Source organism: Epargyreus clarus, unplaced genomic scaffold, assembly GCF_041222505.1.
Source record: "Epargyreus clarus isolate Ecla_fem2 unplaced genomic scaffold, WU_Ecla_fem_2.2 ptg000034l, whole genome shotgun sequence".
Lineage (NCBI taxonomy): Eukaryota > Metazoa > Arthropoda > Insecta > Lepidoptera > Hesperiidae > Epargyreus > Epargyreus clarus.
This window is the reverse complement of record NW_027332239.1, coordinates 9237926-9251970: the sequence shown is the minus strand read 5'-3', so window position 1 is coordinate 9251970 and position 14045 is coordinate 9237926. Positions and strand designations below refer to the sequence as shown.

The window sequence follows — 14045 nt, the reverse complement described above, 5'->3', positions numbered from 1 at the left end:
GTATTTTTTAGAAACTTATCGCATCATTTATCGTAAAGAATACACTCATTCCGTTATATTTTTCCTTTGGTTATAAATAATGAAAATCTTTGTATCAATAGTTGAGGTATATTTCTATAAAGTAGTGTTACTTATTAATTATTAATTTACCAGTGTTTATAATCGTTGTTTCAACTGGTTCATACTGAGATTGCACCTTTGTTGGATACTCCTGTACAGCTCTTCCTGCTGGCCCTTTCCTGGCTATTCTAAGTGAGATCACACAAAGCCTCATGAAGTTCTTCGCTCTACCACCGCCTTAATAGTACCCTGATGCATACTTCGGAGATAGGTAAACTTAATTGGCATAATAAACAAGTTTCTAGTCTTTGGTCTAGTTATTTTATTGAGAATTAAATCATCATTTTCATTCGAAACCGATTCATGGTCAAACTCAATCCACATACAATACATATAACTAAAACTTAATTTTTATATAAAATTTAAGATAAACTATTTATTTACAACGATTTAAATAGGTATGTACATAAATATTTAAATTCACAACATTTAACTTGATCAACAATGAATCATTTAATTGCATATGATTATTACAAATGATTAAACAATATTTTCTACATTACTGAGTAACAACTTATAATGTTGCGGCCGACAACAACTATATTTTATTGCACGTCAAATTTCACTACCACAAAAATGTTATAAAGATCGAAATTAAAATTTGTGTACTCAAAATTTCATGAACATTAAGTTATATAATTTATTGACTATTTTTATTGTATTTACTTCTTGTGCATAAACTATGTAATAATTATATAATCACAGAAATATTCGGTGGATATTATTAAGATATTTGTCGAAGTAGTGAGTTGTTGAAAGTCTATGAGATTTAATTGTATAAATACAATATACATAAGGCGACAGGTGAATCAACTGAAACAGCATTTTCTATAATTGCATTACATTGTTGCTCAGGTGCCGGCCGACAACAATGACTTACTACTTTAAAAATTAATTTCCATTGAGAATAATGCTAATTACATAATAATTGTAAATAATATAAAACACGACATCTAAATAGAATCAATAATTTACGAATTATAAGCGTACTAATGGACAGACAAAGTAATATTTCCATTTATTATATAAAAATAGAAGACATACAAAAGGGATAGACAGGTAGACTATGATAAAAATAAGTGTTTGTCAACAAAAAATGTCTAATGGCATATTGATTTTTGTATTACAATACTTTAAATTACTTTATAAGTTATACATTTTGGCTGATTACACGTGTAAGGATACAATAAACAAACATTACATGTTTCATATTTGTAGGCAGCGTTTCTGGTGTTGTCGTTATCATTCATTAAAGCAACATTATACTTTTTACAAAAACCAACTGTATAATTCATTCTAATAACAAGTAAATTAATATGAACAGTTCCTAGTTCTGGCCAGCGATTTGGTCACCGGACGCCCCGTGACTCCTGCATGTTAAATAGTTGCACCACCAAAGCTTTTGATTGTAAGCTTAGAATTCCACAAATTAGTTACACTTAAAGTGCATACTACAATGTGTTATTTACTCTGGACAATAAAAATATTTCAGGCATTACATCTAAAAACGTTACCTTACACCATATAATATGCCTCTTATATAATCGTATTAAAATTTACATTTAACATACTAAAATATTATATAATTACGAATAACATTGAGAAGTTAGTTAACACAAACAAATATTTTAAACTCATAGTTGTACCACAAAAAGGATAATATTCCGCATTCAAGACAAATACTTAACTACTATACATGTTATTGCTTATTGCCATTGTACACGTCGATGTTAGGGGGATCCGGCAACGGGTGCAAGCACAGGAACATTACTCTATCTCTAAACTCGAATCTTTCATACTACTTATTTAAGCAGCATAAAACACTTTCTTATACATTGTTAAGCATTTTCTATAAAGATAAGGTATTATGAAGGGTAATTTTAAGCAAGTTTTGTAGTAAAAACAATGTATATAGAAGCTCTAAGACTCGCTCTAAATCCATATCACTGTTCGTCGCACATAATACCACTATTAATATAACATTATTAAGTTTTTTGTTTACATGGAAGAACAGTCACATTCAATAGTTTTGTATTCAAGTAGGTATACCTAGTGTATAATTCCAAATATTTTAATACTGAAACATGTAATAATAACATATTCATATAAAGTAGATATTTTTGACTAATTTACAAATCTCAGTTCTTGTTTATTTAACATTATTATGAAGTTATTTCTTTTAAATTGTATATCAATTGTTTGATTAAAAGGTATAGCCATGAACTGAATCGTCGTAACCCTGTTGACCTAAATTATTTACATAGTAAATGCGATTCATCAATTGTGTTTCTGGTGTCTTCGAATGGCCCCATGAAAGAGACAAGTGTGAGTCAAAGCGTTACATATGAAGAATCAGGATTCTGTATTATTAGCGTACGCGTACGACGTCAATCCAAAATAAAGTTAGATTACAAGTACGTATATCTAAAACACTAACGATATTAATAATTTGGCGATATACGGGGCGACAGTTAAAATACATCGACAACCTGAAAATACGTACAAACGCTGGGCTACGAATAGAAATGCGTCCCTAGGCAAATCGGCAAACTAGGAAACGCGACGGTTGCACCGGAGCGGGATCGCCGCCGCAGTTCCCCGCACTCGACGGCGCCGACCGCGAGACAGACGACAACGAACCGAGCCGAGCGACGATAACGACCTCCGGCGACGCACACGGGACCCGCGCGCTAGCACAGCCCGTGCAGCCGCCGCGCCGACGGGGCCGGCCGCGCCGCCGCCAGCAGCCGCAGCAGCGGCCGCCCGCACAGCGCCACCAGCCCGCCGCCCGCCCAGCGCGCCGCCGCCGCCTCTTCCACCTCCGCGATGCGATTCAACGAGCGCGACTCCCGCAGGCGGCTCTCCTTGCGCGCCGCGCGCCGCCGCCGGCCGCCGCTCGCGCCCGCGCCGCCGCCGCGCGCGTCGCCCGCCGCGCCGCCCGCCGCGCCCGCGCCGCCCGTCCCGCCCGCTGCGCCCGCGCCGCCCGCCGCCGGGCCCGCGCCGCCGCCCGCCGCGCGCGCCCCGCCCCGCACGCCGCCGCGCGCGCCGGCCGCGCCGCCCCGCTCCTGGCTATCGCTCGAGTCGTCGTGGGAGTCCCGACGGGCGCGTTCCCCGGGCGCGTCACTGTGATCGGCGGCCCGCTTCTTCTTTTCGGAATCGTCGTCCGACAGATCGGAGGACGAGCAGGATCCCGCTCGCGGGCGACGGCGACGGCAGTCGAGGCGCTGACGGCGGGCGGGCGGCGGAGCGGGCGGCGGGGCGCGGGGAGCGGGAGGCGCGACGCCCCCGGCCGCGGCGGCGAGAGCCGGCCCCATCGCCACCAGCGGGTACGTCGTAGCCGCTTCGTCGTCCAGATTGACCTACAACAAGAGCGATTCATTTCGAAGCGCCACCTGTTCTGATGTGACACCACCGCTGCACAACATCGGTCACAGGGTGTTATAGTATAAAATAAGTAAACTTGTCCAATATATTAAATAACTAGTCGTACCTTGGTAAGGTTGTCGGCGAGGGTGGCGGGGCGCGCGAGGCGCAGGCGGCCCTCGGAGCGCGAGCCGCGGCGCGCGTCGGCCGCGCGGACGCCGGCCGCCGCGCCGCCCGCCACGCCGGCCTCCTCGTCGTCCTCCTCCTCGCGGACGATACTGCACTTGCGCGACCTCTATTGTTCAGTTGCAAGTTTTACTATTAATTATATGTGTGTGTATTAACTTTACTCCGATTTATTTACTAATATTAATAATAAAAATTTAATACCGGATTGAATGTACTACGAATCCGGTGGAAGACCTTAACTTCGATCGGACGAGACGCTCGATCGATATCTTTGATTTAAGTAATAGTAGATTCTTATTCAAATGTAGAACTAGGGTTATAGCGAATCAACGTGGACAGTAAAGTAGTACTTTTCTCTTGGAAATCTATTACATATTATATTATCTATAAAGAACAAGGTTAGGAATTAAAGTGTTCAGGACGTCCAACGCTTATAACTGAATTTATTTGAAATAAAAGCGTGTTAAGTATGGTTGTAAAGATATAGGTGGGGGCTACGCACGGGCGGCACGTCCTGCGGCGTGCGCGGCGCCACGGGCGGCGGCGGCGCCAGCAGGCCGCGCGGCGCGCGCGCCACGCCCAGCGCCTCGGGCCGCCGCGCGCCCGCGCGAGCCTCCTGCCTACGCACCGGACACAACACTTGGTTATTTATTGTACCTACAGTCGGATTCATAATTAGATGTCCAAAATGTAAACAAAGAAATGTCATCGTAAAAATACGATAACAGGAATTGTAAACCTTAGTAAGTTAATAAGAACAAAAAACTTTAAGAAACTTAACAAAAACAAGAACTTTAAAAACTACACACAATTTAACAAATGCGCTATGAAAACGACTAAACATTCGAGTTCGACCACGATCACAAAAATGAATAACATCAGTTAAGAAACTTAATAAATATAGTTAAAAAAAACTAAAGTACACGCTTTTATAGAAATCAAACTAAAAAATATAAAATTAACTCAGAAAAATTTTAATGAAAAATTTGTATTAACATAAAAAAAAGGTATATTTAATTGTAAAAAAAGCGTGGGATGCACACTCTCGGTAGTTATAAATATGTTACTGACAGACATGAGCAGAAGGACCAACACTTTGATATTTTCAAAAGCACCACCATTTGAAACATATTTTGAAATTGTAGATATATATACAAGAATTGCTCATTTAAAGGTATTAGATTTATGTGTTATCATTTTGTCTTCCTAATGAGAATTGTATATTATACTTGCAATTTACGCAGGAAATAATTATATTTTGCTTGCTAAAGGAAAACAATAATCAAATGTTTTCCGTCATTGAACATACATACATAAACATACAATGAACATGTTCATATTTAATTAAAGTTATATTTTTATTAAATAGATCCATTTACATCCAAGTAAGACCTACCTTTTGCATCTTAATTTACGTTCTGCTAATAAATAATATGTGGCAGTAATATGATTGTATTCATTTTTTTCTAAAGCTTCCAAGATGTGCTCTTTGGATGCAATGGCACCATTGACCATTCTTTGTACGATTGCAGACCGGTCCTCCTCAGATAATTGTTCCTTGGCTACTAATGGTGTGTCAAAATCCTCCACGGTAACACCTTCTCCAGCAGTGACCCATGGATCAGTTGCTATCTCTGATAATGTCGCCCGTTTTTCTGGTTCTCTTACTAACATTCTCCCTATAAGCCTAGTAACAAAATAAAAATTTGTTGGTAGTGTGGAATAAGTAAAATATGAGGCGTGCATAATTCAACAGTAAAGTAGACACTAGAAAGGCTTGTTTATTGTGAACCAGGAAATACAAACATTTTTCCTTTAGATCAATAAAAATCTAGGCCCTTCATAAAATTTATTTACATTTATAAATAACAAAACAATTTGTATCCAATGTTTGATTCATCATAAACTGCATCCTGTCTTGCATCTCAGGTTTAATACTGTTCAGGTTAAATACTGTTCAGAGTCTAGGTTACTCTGTAAATGTCATTTATGTATAATTAATTTGATACAAACCTTTTACATGAATTTGATATATGAGTTGGTATGGTGTATTTACAGTCCATTATCATGGTTAAAGTTTCACTATCATTGGCTTCTTGAAACGGTGCTTGTCCAGAAACTAACATGTATAATATAACTCCAAGAGACCATACATCAACAGCTGGAGCATCATAAGAGTCCCCTAATAATATCTCTGGAGCAGAATAGGCTAAGGACCCACATGAAGTCTCTAATTTCTGACCTGGACAAAATTTATTACTAAAACCGAAATCAGTCAATTTCACTACACCTAACTTTTCAAAAAATACTACATTTTCCGGCTTCAAGTCTCGGTGAACAACATGTAACCTAAAATATACAAGTAGTTTATAATTTACAACATTCATAATTCACGATTATAAACAGTGGTGTAAATATACTTATTACATTAAATATTCACCTGTGACAATATGAGATTGCACGAACTATTTGTCGGAAATAATCCCGTGCCAGAGATTCAGATAAACCAGTTTCATGTCGCATTATGTAGTCATATAAATCACCTCCGTCACCTAATTCTAGTATTAAGTATAACTTAGTTTGTGTGTCAATCACCTCGTACAACCGAACAACATTTGGATGTTGTACTAATTTCATGCACCGCACCTGTAAGTATAGAAATATTCATTAAGACAAAAGAAGTAATTGTATAATTGTAATTGTGTATAGTACGAAAATATTACATGTAGCACAATACAATGAAAAACCATAACTTTCTGTTTTAATATGTTGATATAAAAATAAAAGTAATGTCGTTTAAAAATATAATATATACCTCTTGAAACAAATGTGATTTTGAGACTTCATCCAATTTGCTTTTGTCTATTACTTTAACAGCAACTTTTTCACCCGTAAAGACATGACGTGCCAGCTTCACCACAGCAAAATGTCCAGAGCCCAGGGTGTCCAGTAAATCATACAACCCAGCTATCTTGGTGTCATAGGGTCCACCACCCGGTCCAATATTGCCACCTCCACCACCAACTCCACTTCCACAATTATTCATTGTTGAGTAGATGCTACAGCAATTCTGCTCTGTATTGCAAAAGTTACCTTTAATACCTCAAATATAATAGATATAATATAATAATCTTATATAAATGCTTATAATAAAATATTATATTCCAGAAATAGACAATGCCAAAATAATCAAGTAGTATTTGTTTCCCAAGATAAAATTAACAATGAAATACATTAAGGTCCTAGGTAAATATGATTAGTGTTTAATCTATTACTATTTTTTAGGACAACAGAAATAAAACATCTAGAAATCCCACTATGCATAGTCAGTATCCAAAACAACACAAGTTTAAAAAAAATGTATCAAAACTTAACATATGAATAATTAGTTAACTTGTTATGTGCCTATTCTATATCATAATAACACTTTAACAATGTCTTTTTTAGGGTTCCATACCCAAAGGGTTAAGGAATTTTACCTATTTTTTCTATTAGTTTGTTTTGAATATCTGACAGTACTATAATATGTATTTAAAAATGGGTTTTACTATTCATATAAAAATATATGTATTGTATTCAAATTACAAACTTGATTTTGCTTCAACTTTATAATAATGTTTGTTTACTTGGTAGTTCTACCCTTGTTTATTAAATGGCAATTAGTATTAATAGAATATGATTATTAATAAATGAGACCATATCTGTATCTTAACTTTCACGCTAAATAATGTAAAAATAAGCACAATTTGTATGTTTTAAAACTTAGCTATCATTTCCAATAAGCAAAAGTATAGCAAAAACTAGGTGTAACCAATTTAGTAAGCAAAGTGATAATACCAGCCAGCCAAACCAAATAAAGAAAATAACATTGGTGCCTAGACAAATTAGAGCTAAAAATAATTATTTGTAGGAACATAGACTTGATTACCTACGTGTAAAATTCTATAAATTCGAAACTGTGTTAAGAAAATGTATATTACAGCAATATTCAGCTACACAATTCCGGAATTATCAACACAACACGACCATGTCCCTTAAAATAAATAAATGATCATAAACGGCACACGAAAACTACTAACATCACATTATTTTAGTATCTAAACTGCTATTATCTGACAAAATTATTACAAGAGCCACAAATTTCGCCATTTCTACAAAATCAGTTCGGAAGTCAAAGAACAATCGCAAGTAGATAAACAATAAAGAAACTAAAAATATTTTATTTAGAAATGTGTTAAGTGAAAATACATTAAGGAATAGAATTTAAATGCAATTATATGACCAAGAATTACTTAAGAAAATACAAATTAAATAATTTCACGAAATACAAAAATAAAATATGAGTCAATATTATTTTTCAACGTTATCAAAAATGCCATTGACATGTCGGTGTGGGCATCATAGAGTAATTTTATTGCATTTGCATGCCCATTTATTATTATTAACAGCTATTTTACAACATATAATTTATTTTTATCTTTTTATTACCCGTTGGACTTGTTGTTAGCTGATAGACTATACACTAGAAATAACATGATTAACATGGAATTTTGTTATAATCTGTGTCATAATATGCCAATAATTCACTCATGTCAATGCCAAATTACCAAGAAATATGTCACTCACTCAGTATTTAAAATAATCATGCTTTTTTGAAATTTACGATATATTATTTCAAAACCAACAAAGAACATAAGTCTATTTCTAATAACATTAAGAAGTTATTACCGCTTACAAAATGGTATTGGCACATGATATTACTAAGGGAGAACGTACGCGAGATGTGAAAATAACGCAAAATATAACTTTTGAAACAATGCTTCTTGCCCCTAAAACTTTGCAAGGACTAACAAATGCAGGGTTTTATAAGCCTTCACCAATTCAATTGTATGGTATACCCATTGGCAAATGTGGATTTGGTAAGTTTGACTTATTTAATTATTTAGCTTTAGAGAATTTATAAACCGGCACTATTAAGCAGGGTATCACTGTTGCAGTGTTCTTCGAGAGTAATCTGCCTGAAACCGTTCTAAATATTGTTGTTTTGATAATATTAAAAGATAATAAAAGGTCACTGTAATATATGCATCTTATAAGTGGATTATTCTTGGTGTTTCAAGCTCCAAATTTTATTCCTAGTTTAACCTGGGTATAGTCCGCGCCAAACTGATAGTCCACTGATATTGTCGCGAGCAGGTGTAGTCATACGATTTGCTATGGCGACACGGTTCATTTCTATATTCAGAGCGCGCAGTTTTGCATGGACTATACACCCTTAAATGATAGTTTTATTTTCTTCAATGGAACTCAACATATTTCTAGGATAAATAGTAATTGTTAAAAATCATCAATACATGCATGAAGGTTGTATTAAAATTTGCCCATTTAGACTAGCCTGTACAAATATCTTTTTTCAATGTCAGTGGATATTTCTAAGTTGACTGGACTTATTTTTATTTTTTAATTTTTAATAGTTAAAAAGAGGCTCATTTATATGCAATATCAGTGGAATTCTCATATGGTCCAGATTACTTTGATAACATAAATATTTTTACTTTACTTTTTTAAATATATTATTGCTTATGGAAATTACTGAGTAACATAAGTTATCTGTAAATAATAATAGTACTACTGTTTCAGATCTCTTACTGGAAGCTAAATCAGGAACTGGGAAAACAGCTGTGTTCTCTATAATAGCCCTTGAAAAACTGGATTTTTGTAAAGGGCTACAGGTTGTAATCCTGACACCAACACGTGAAATAGCAGCACAAGTATGTGATGTTTTGAAAGAAATTGGATCACCTTATGAAGGTAATAATATTAGATTTACTATGAAAGTATAAAATAAACTTTAATTACGATTGTTTTGCCTATTAAGATCAAAGTAAGCATTTCTCCTCATCTTGTAATACTTAAAATTTAACGCAGATATTTAACTTGTACCTGAAACAATGTTGATATGACAATTAATTACTAGAGCTACTTAATAACTTATAACTTAAGCTATTATGGTTGTCTAGTACAGTAGGAACTCAATTAACCAGACTAATTATTATCATTAGATATTGAAATAATGGAATTTATAAAGAAAAGCAGCTTTTGTGGATATGTCGTATATAATGTTAAATATTTATTAAAAACAACAAATACATATCAATGAAAATCAATGTTTATTAAGAGATACATTTTCAAACTTACAATGTATGCACTTATATACATACATACATATTTTCTTATACTAGATATTTACATAAATACCAAAATGCTGCAGCTTTATTTTTAAGTACATATGTACAAATAATTTGTTTATAATAAATTACATTTGGTTATCATGAAATAAAAAACTTATTATAAGTTTCATTTGGTTTAAAACATTTGAACGACTTATAGGTATAATTGTGGTAGGTCCGGATAATCCATATTGCTAAGGGGTGGATAATCGGGTTTCTATTGTATAGTCTATCGGGTTTCTATTCTTCTATAGTAGAGCTTTGCATTTTTGTGAGTGAACATATAAGTAGTGTTAGATAAAAAAATTTGATAAAAAAATTATCATTTTTAGTTAATAGGTACATAAGTTGAAGAGGTATTCTTGTTTAAAAAAAATAGTAAAAAAATGTTTCTACAATATACAAGGAGTTTAATTAAATAAATTATGTTGTATTTAAACCCACCATTTTGTATTTTTCTGTAATAAGTGGTTGAAAATAGATTTTTATATTTTGCAGACTTGAACATTGAAGTTGTTATGGGTGGATTACCATATCAAGAAGACATTGGGAAGTTTAAAAAGACAGTTCATATTGTAGTTGGCAGTCCAGGCCGTTTAAAACATTTAATACAGAACAAGCACATTGACACCAGTGCTGTGCGGCTTTTAGTTCTTGATGAAGCAGATAAGTTGATGGAGAAAAATTTTCAGACAGACATTCAGTTTATTCATTCAGCCCTACCCAAACAGAAACAGGTCATTATGAGTAGTGCTACTTATTCAGACAGTTCAAAGAGTCTTATTAACAATTATGTGCATAATGCAAATCATGTGTGTCCCGATAGTGATAGCATCCTTCTTGGTATTGAACAAAAAGTTACATTTGTCAAGTACAATGATAACATTGTTAGGCACACAAAGGATAGATTTAAAGAATTACTTAATATACTTGTACAAATACCATTTAAGCAGTGCTTAGTATTTTGTAACTATCAAGTCCGGGTATCAGAAGTTCATAAATTGTTAAAGAAAGAAAAATGGCCTTCACAACAGTTGTATGGTCAGCAGGAACAAGTTGACCGTCTAGATGCCTTGAAGACTTTGCAGCAATATAAATGCAGAATTCTAGTGTCCACAGATTTGGCAGCTCGCGGCATAGATGCATCTAATATAGATTTGGTGATAAATTTTGAACCACCATATGAGTGGCAAACGTACTTGCACAGAATCGGAAGGGCTGGTAGATATGGATCATACGGTTTAGCTGTAACTATCCTCAGTGAAGGTAGAGAACAACTAAAATTCAAAGACATGTTTAAATCTATGGAACTCCGAATTAATATGCATAATTTATGGACTGGCGAAGACTTCATTCAAGATAACTCAAATATACCTCCAGAACCAAGTAACACACCCGCAGAAAATCCTGCATGTAGTAATTTCTCTGAGGAAGTAAACCGAGAAGCTATGTGGGCAATGCTAAATAATAAAAGTGAAAATGTAGGTATCGAATCATTTGAAAATTTATGTATAACACAGAAAGAAACAGAAACCTCCAAAATAGAAGCTTTTTCAGACCTTATCTCGTCTTTAGATAAAGAATATAGCCAAGCAAATGAAGAAATGTGTGAATTTAAACGCATAGAAATGAGAAAAGTATCTCCCATAAAATTAGTATCTGCTTCTAAAGACTTGAAGAATCCAGTTTTAAATAAGCATAAACATGTTTTCATTAATGATATAAATGAAAATATTGAAGTCAATAGAGTAAATAAAGTAGAGGGCTCAGATCTTGCAAGTAACAGCATAGATAATGAAAATGAGGAATATAAAAAAGTTTTCCCTGATTCATTATCAAAGGCCAATGATAACATTAACAGTATTGACACTACCAAAGGTAAATCAGAAACACAATCTCTTGAAAATGAAATGATAGCCTTAGAATTACCCATAATGTTTTCAAGTACGAAATTAAAAAGACATGAGTCAAAGGTGAATCAAGATAATAATACGTCTTCCACAAATAAAACAATGAGTAAATCCCGGTATAATGTAAATAATGAAAATGGATCATTTTCAATGAAATGTCGATTGCAAAGTAAGTCATCAATGCCTACCAAAAAGCAAGATCTGCATGACTTTAACGACTCAGAAAGCATCCCCAAAACTTATAAAAAGTGTAAAATAAATAAAAGAAACGTAACTGAAACTGATGATTGTGAGATTAAAAATTCAAATGCAGATAGACATAATAGATCTAAATATACAGTGCAGTACACTCACAGTAGTTCAGAAATTGATGATGAACATGTATCTCATTTGCAAAACCACATTTCTGAAAATAACGCCAAACAAAAGAAAAGCGTTAAATTGTACACTAACTGGTATAATCAACTAAAAATGAGGATGAACTTTGTGCAACAGGCAATTTACATTGATGAAATGTCTAGACTATGAACAAACATTATTTGGATATAAAAAAAATCTATAAGTATTCATTGTATTTTCCTAATATTTCACCTCTTCGTCACTTTCCAAAGTGAAGAGTATAATATGGTCTAAGGAGCTCCAGCTCCTTCCTTCAAAATGAGGTTGAAAATCTCTTCGTGAGTTCATAACCTTAGTAAACACGTTTCTGTATGACGTAGGAAGCTAATGACTTTCATTCAATTTTCACGCATACATTAAATTCTTTACTAAAATATCATAGGATTTTTAAATCGAAGTCTTTCGTGAATATTTTAAAATAATAACGTCACTGGAAAGGCTTAAAGTAACATGCAAAAGGGCTTCTTTGCGTCTAAGACTTTTAGCTTAGCCTATAGACATTATTATTTTAGCCTTTACAGTAACGAATAATATATTACAAGGAATGATCGGAAATGAAACTTGACTTGTTCTGGTAATAAATTTTAATTCTTAAATGTTATAATAAAACTATTATAAGGACTAGATCGTCATACAACTTACTTTCCTATTTATGTAATTAGATATCAAAATCAATCATTAGGTCACAATGTTAGCAATTAATGTTGAAAAGTAGGTTCTATAAGTGTATTATTATTATGTGTATTTTGTCTAAATTTATAATAAATATTATATTTGTAAATCGTATCTTAGTTTAAAAGGTCCGACTTCATAATTTCTATGTTAATTTGCTTTTTAACAAAAAATACACAAAAAATAAATGTACGAAAACCACATTTTAAACCGCGTTTAGGACCTTTTATTAATGAAAATCTATTATCCTTTTATTACTTTTTATCCTTACAAGAGAAAACATGGACCTACCATGTTTTGTCTTGTAACTAACTAATGTACCTACATTCCACATTATTCTGACACAATTTTATAGATACTTAGTAAAGTTTGTTCTTTTTTCAAGTAATTACTTTACAAAAACTGATACTAACTATGCAAAACAAAAATACATTTATAAATGCTTGCGTTTATTTTCCAATGAACATTTCAATCAAATAATTCATGCAATTAATCCAAGGATTGAAATGTTCATTATGTGCACTAAAATCTATTAAAATGTATTAAAAAACAGATCAACAACATTAGAACTCTACTTGATTAGAATATATTAATATGGAAACCTGCAATCTTATTCCAATTGTATTTAAAGCAGCCTATTACATACTGCATACTTATTAAAACATTAAAAAATAATACAATAAGTCCAATTACTTACAAGTATATTATAATATTGTAAGGAGTTCGCATGCAACGTCATCAACTACCTGGCGAGGGGCTATATAAGGAGGGTACTCAGAATTAAAAGGGCATTTTGCTCGTGAGCGCTGGACTGTACGGACGATTGGGAAAATCAGTGTAGATCGTTATTAAGGTCATGTAAGCCATTTTTTGTTTCCAATTATTCTTTTTTTCTTGTTATTTAATTTCTTTGAAGTTTGCAGTATTTGGTTTCGTTATTTATTTGTGCCGATTTTACTTAGTTCTTATTTGATTTAATTTTTACTTAAATTGTTATTTTTCAATAAATGAACTTTTCTGTTATTTTTTTTTTATTTTTTTAATAATTTTCCACTTCTGATGCTAAAATCAGAAGTGGGATAAAGGACTCATAAGCTCACAATAACGCCTGAAAGACCGTTAACTTTTGAAATTGAATTTTTCTTGTTGCAATTACTGCTTG

At 34.0% G+C, this 14045-nt stretch overlaps 2 protein-coding genes across 3 annotated transcripts; one reads left to right on the top strand and one right to left on the bottom strand.

The window, feature by feature from the left end:
• Window positions 1-358: 358 nt before the first annotated feature.
• Snrk (SNF related kinase) lies at window positions 359-7845 on the bottom strand. Of its 2 annotated transcripts, none has more exons than XM_073091168.1 (8): window positions 7601-7845; window positions 6488-6747; window positions 6113-6318; window positions 5686-6021; window positions 5069-5359; window positions 4175-4292; window positions 3611-3778; window positions 359-3479 (listed from the first exon to the last, which is right to left on the bottom strand). In XM_073091168.1, the coding sequence occupies exons 2-8, from the start codon at window positions 6716-6718 to the stop codon at window positions 2811-2813; spliced, it is 2019 nt and encodes a 672-aa protein (XP_072947269.1). In that variant the 5' UTR covers window positions 6719-6747; window positions 7601-7845; the 3' UTR covers window positions 359-2810. The 2 variants fall into 2 exon arrangements, with proteins under 2 accessions (XP_072947269.1, XP_072947268.1); XM_073091167.1 differs by having other exon boundaries at window positions 7605-7845.
• A 418-nt stretch (window positions 7846-8263) lies between these two features.
• On the top strand, window positions 8264-12995 carry LOC140755834 (probable ATP-dependent RNA helicase DDX20). Its single transcript, XM_073091174.1, has 3 exons — window positions 8264-8591; window positions 9313-9483; window positions 10401-12995. The coding sequence occupies exons 1-3, from the start codon at window positions 8411-8413 to the stop codon at window positions 12338-12340; spliced, it is 2292 nt and encodes a 763-aa protein (XP_072947275.1). The 5' UTR covers window positions 8264-8410; the 3' UTR covers window positions 12341-12995.
• The last annotated feature ends 1050 nt before the right edge of the window (window positions 12996-14045 follow it).

What these genes read in the sequence shown, in the direction of transcription:
- Snrk (XM_073091168.1), bottom strand. Translation starts at nt 6,718, where the DNA reads ATGAATAATTGTGGAAGTGGAGTTGGTGGTGGAGGTGGCAATATTGGA. An exon ending in CGTAAATTAAGATGCAAAAG is followed by an intron (nt 4,293 to 5,068) that starts GTAGGTCTTACT and finishes TCCGGTGCGTAG; the next exon opens with GCAGGAGGCTCGCGCGGGCG. An exon ending in CGCCGCAGGACGTGCCGCCC is followed by an intron (nt 3,779 to 4,174) that starts GTGCGTAGCCCC and finishes ACTGAACAATAG; the next exon opens with AGGTCGCGCAAGTGCAGTAT.
- LOC140755834 (XM_073091174.1), top strand. Translation starts at nt 8,411, where the DNA reads ATGGTATTGGCACATGATATTACTAAGGGAGAACGTACGCGAGATGTG. An exon ending in CATTGGCAAATGTGGATTTG is followed by an intron (nt 8,592 to 9,312) that starts GTAAGTTTGACT and finishes CTACTGTTTCAG; the next exon opens with ATCTCTTACTGGAAGCTAAA. An exon ending in AATTGGATCACCTTATGAAG is followed by an intron (nt 9,484 to 10,400) that starts GTAATAATATTA and finishes TATATTTTGCAG; the next exon opens with ACTTGAACATTGAAGTTGTT.